The 2317-nt window shown below is 44.4% G+C and overlaps 1 protein-coding gene across 4 annotated transcripts in view; it reads right to left on the reverse strand.

Annotated features, from left to right (window-relative positions):
* Positions 1-2317, reverse strand: part of ATF6 (activating transcription factor 6) — a 75207-nt gene that overhangs the window by 46611 nt on the left and 26279 nt on the right. For all 4 annotated transcript variants that reach the window (XR_004495647.1, XM_015615729.3, XM_015615728.3 and 1 more), the window contains exons 11-12: positions 1459-1578; positions 129-240 (exon numbers count right to left, since the gene is read on the reverse strand). Coding sequence is in view for 3 of the 4 variants with exons in the window: in XM_015615729.3 (XP_015471215.1) it covers positions 129-240; positions 1459-1578 (232 nt within the window). In the remaining variant the exon portion in view is untranslated. The remainder of the gene's footprint in view (positions 1-128; positions 241-1458; positions 1579-2317) is intronic.

Below are 2317 nucleotides of genomic sequence, written 5' to 3' on the forward strand. Positions count from 1 at the left end.
GGACAGGACAAGACAGGGCAGGACAGGACAAGGCAGGACAGGGCAGGACAGGACAAGGCAGGACAAGGCAGGACAGGACAGGACAAGGCAGGACAGGACAGGACAAGGCAGGACAAGGCAGGACACACCTGTGGCACTCGAGCTCGCTGCTGCTGCTGTTGCTGGCTGTTGCTGAGGCGCCGGGAGCGCGTCCGCTGCACCTCGTGCCTGTGCACCCATCCTCGCAGCTCGTGGGTCAGCCTAGGAAAGCAGAGTCAGCACAGACTGCACACAGCACTGCCACCAGGGCCACACAGCACTGCAGCTGCCACACAGATGCCCTGGGATTTTGTGTTTTTCATAGATTTGTAATCCTGCAGTTCTTTAGTGTGGAACTCTAACACATTCACACTGATCAGACAAAATTCCTCTCCAGGCCTGAGAACCAAGGACACCTCACTGCCTCAGGCCCTGAGAAATGTAAAAGTGAGTTGGGGGGAGCAAACTTGGGGTAAATGACTTCATTACCTGCAAGATTAACCCCCAATATGCAAATGGACCAAACTTAGAGAAGTGTGAAAACCTGTGCTCCATTTTGGGTGTAGCCCCTGGGTGGACCAAGGTACATCCATTGAAGGCCTTTAACAAATACCTGCTTTTATTCTCTTAATCTTGTCTAGCCTCTGTTCTAGGTATCCACTACAAAACATCATAGACACTGAAGATTACTATTATCTCACCTTATGATTGCTTATTTTTAATACCACAGGAAGAAAATACTATTTTAAGATTTATCTATAAAGTATGAGATTCACAGGTGTTCCCACAAATAGTAGACAGCCCTTTCTTTTGCCCAATGAACAGTACCTTGAAATTACTGGAAGGACTACTGAAATTTAAAATCAAAAGTTGATCAATTCAAGACAAATTATTGGTTAAGGGCAAATTATGGCAAATAAATCTGAGAGAAAGAATGGACAAAGAGAATGGAGATAAGGTCAGTGACTCATATCTACAGAAAAAGTGGAGGCAGGTGTTAGAGTTCTAACAGTGAACAAAGAACATCTGCAATGTCAGGTTCAGTCTGCTTCTATCAGAAGCTGAAGAACAGAAGGCCATCTCTTGGGAAAGGTTTTTAGCTGGACCTGATTTCCATACCATTAACATTTTTACACATGAAGTGATTTCTATTTTAAGTTGTGAAAACCCCCCAGACAATCAGAAAATTGTTACTGAGTTATTGCAAATGACCAGTTTGAAAAGAGAGTGGTGGAAATCATTACTGAAAGCATGGAAAGATGACAAAGATCCAAGTGGGTCTGTCCTTGTGACAGCAGGCACTGGACAGGGCAGACACTGGTCATGTACTGGATGAGCACTGTGACTGGACAACAGCATCACTCACAGCAGCAACACAGAGCTGATGTACCAACTCCTAACAAACTCGAAATGCTCACAACATTTTGGTTGTTTTCTCACCTCAGTGACTCTGTCCTGTTGATCAGGGGCTGGCAGGGGGGTGCTGGGGGTAAAATATATAACAGTGGTTCTTCTGAGACTATCATCAGTGCTTTGTTGTCAGACACAGAACGGTCATACCTGGGAAAAATCAACAAACCACATCAAGAAATCCCTAAAAACACTTTGACCAAAGCCAAAGAACGAGCACTGACACCAGCAGACCCATGAATGTCACAGCTGCTCCTGTGAGAGCTCTGCAACAGGTGAGTAACCATTCCTATCAAACATCCAACGTTGTCAGTCAATCCCTCAAGGAGGGCTGACAGCTCTCAGTGCAGGGCAGACAGATGAGCATCAGCAGATGTTGGATCTCTTCCCAAGAAGGTCAGATATTGATAGAATATGCAGTCTGTAAAATATTCCTCATGGTATGCAAACTATGCAATCTCTGCAGACACAACTTCCTTTTTTATTCCAGAGCTGTGCAAGACTTGCTCCAGAAATACTGAATTTATTATCCACTAAAACCATGCAGATAGAAAGGCCATAAGCTATATGACAATTGAGCAGCCACAAACTGTATTACAACTGAGTGGAGAGGATTTACATCTCTGTCTCCAGAATCCAGCTTGGTTTTGGTAAAATGTGAAAAGGAGCACGTATTTCTCAGTACAAAAATCCAGAACACCCTCAGCAGTTCCTGAGGGGTTAACAATTTATCACCAAATACCTAATGTAGGTTTCCCTCCTGACAGCTTTTCAATGTAACAGCTTTAGTGCTCTTGGTTTTGACAGAATTGTAGCTCCTGAACCTCACCTTCTTTCTGAAAAATCAGGTACAAGAGCTCATGAAAGCCTTATTCATAGTCCCCTCCCT

Source organism: Parus major, unplaced genomic scaffold (assembly GCF_001522545.3).
Source record: "Parus major isolate Abel unplaced genomic scaffold, Parus_major1.1 Scaffold246, whole genome shotgun sequence".
Taxonomy (NCBI): domain Eukaryota; kingdom Metazoa; phylum Chordata; class Aves; order Passeriformes; family Paridae; genus Parus; species Parus major.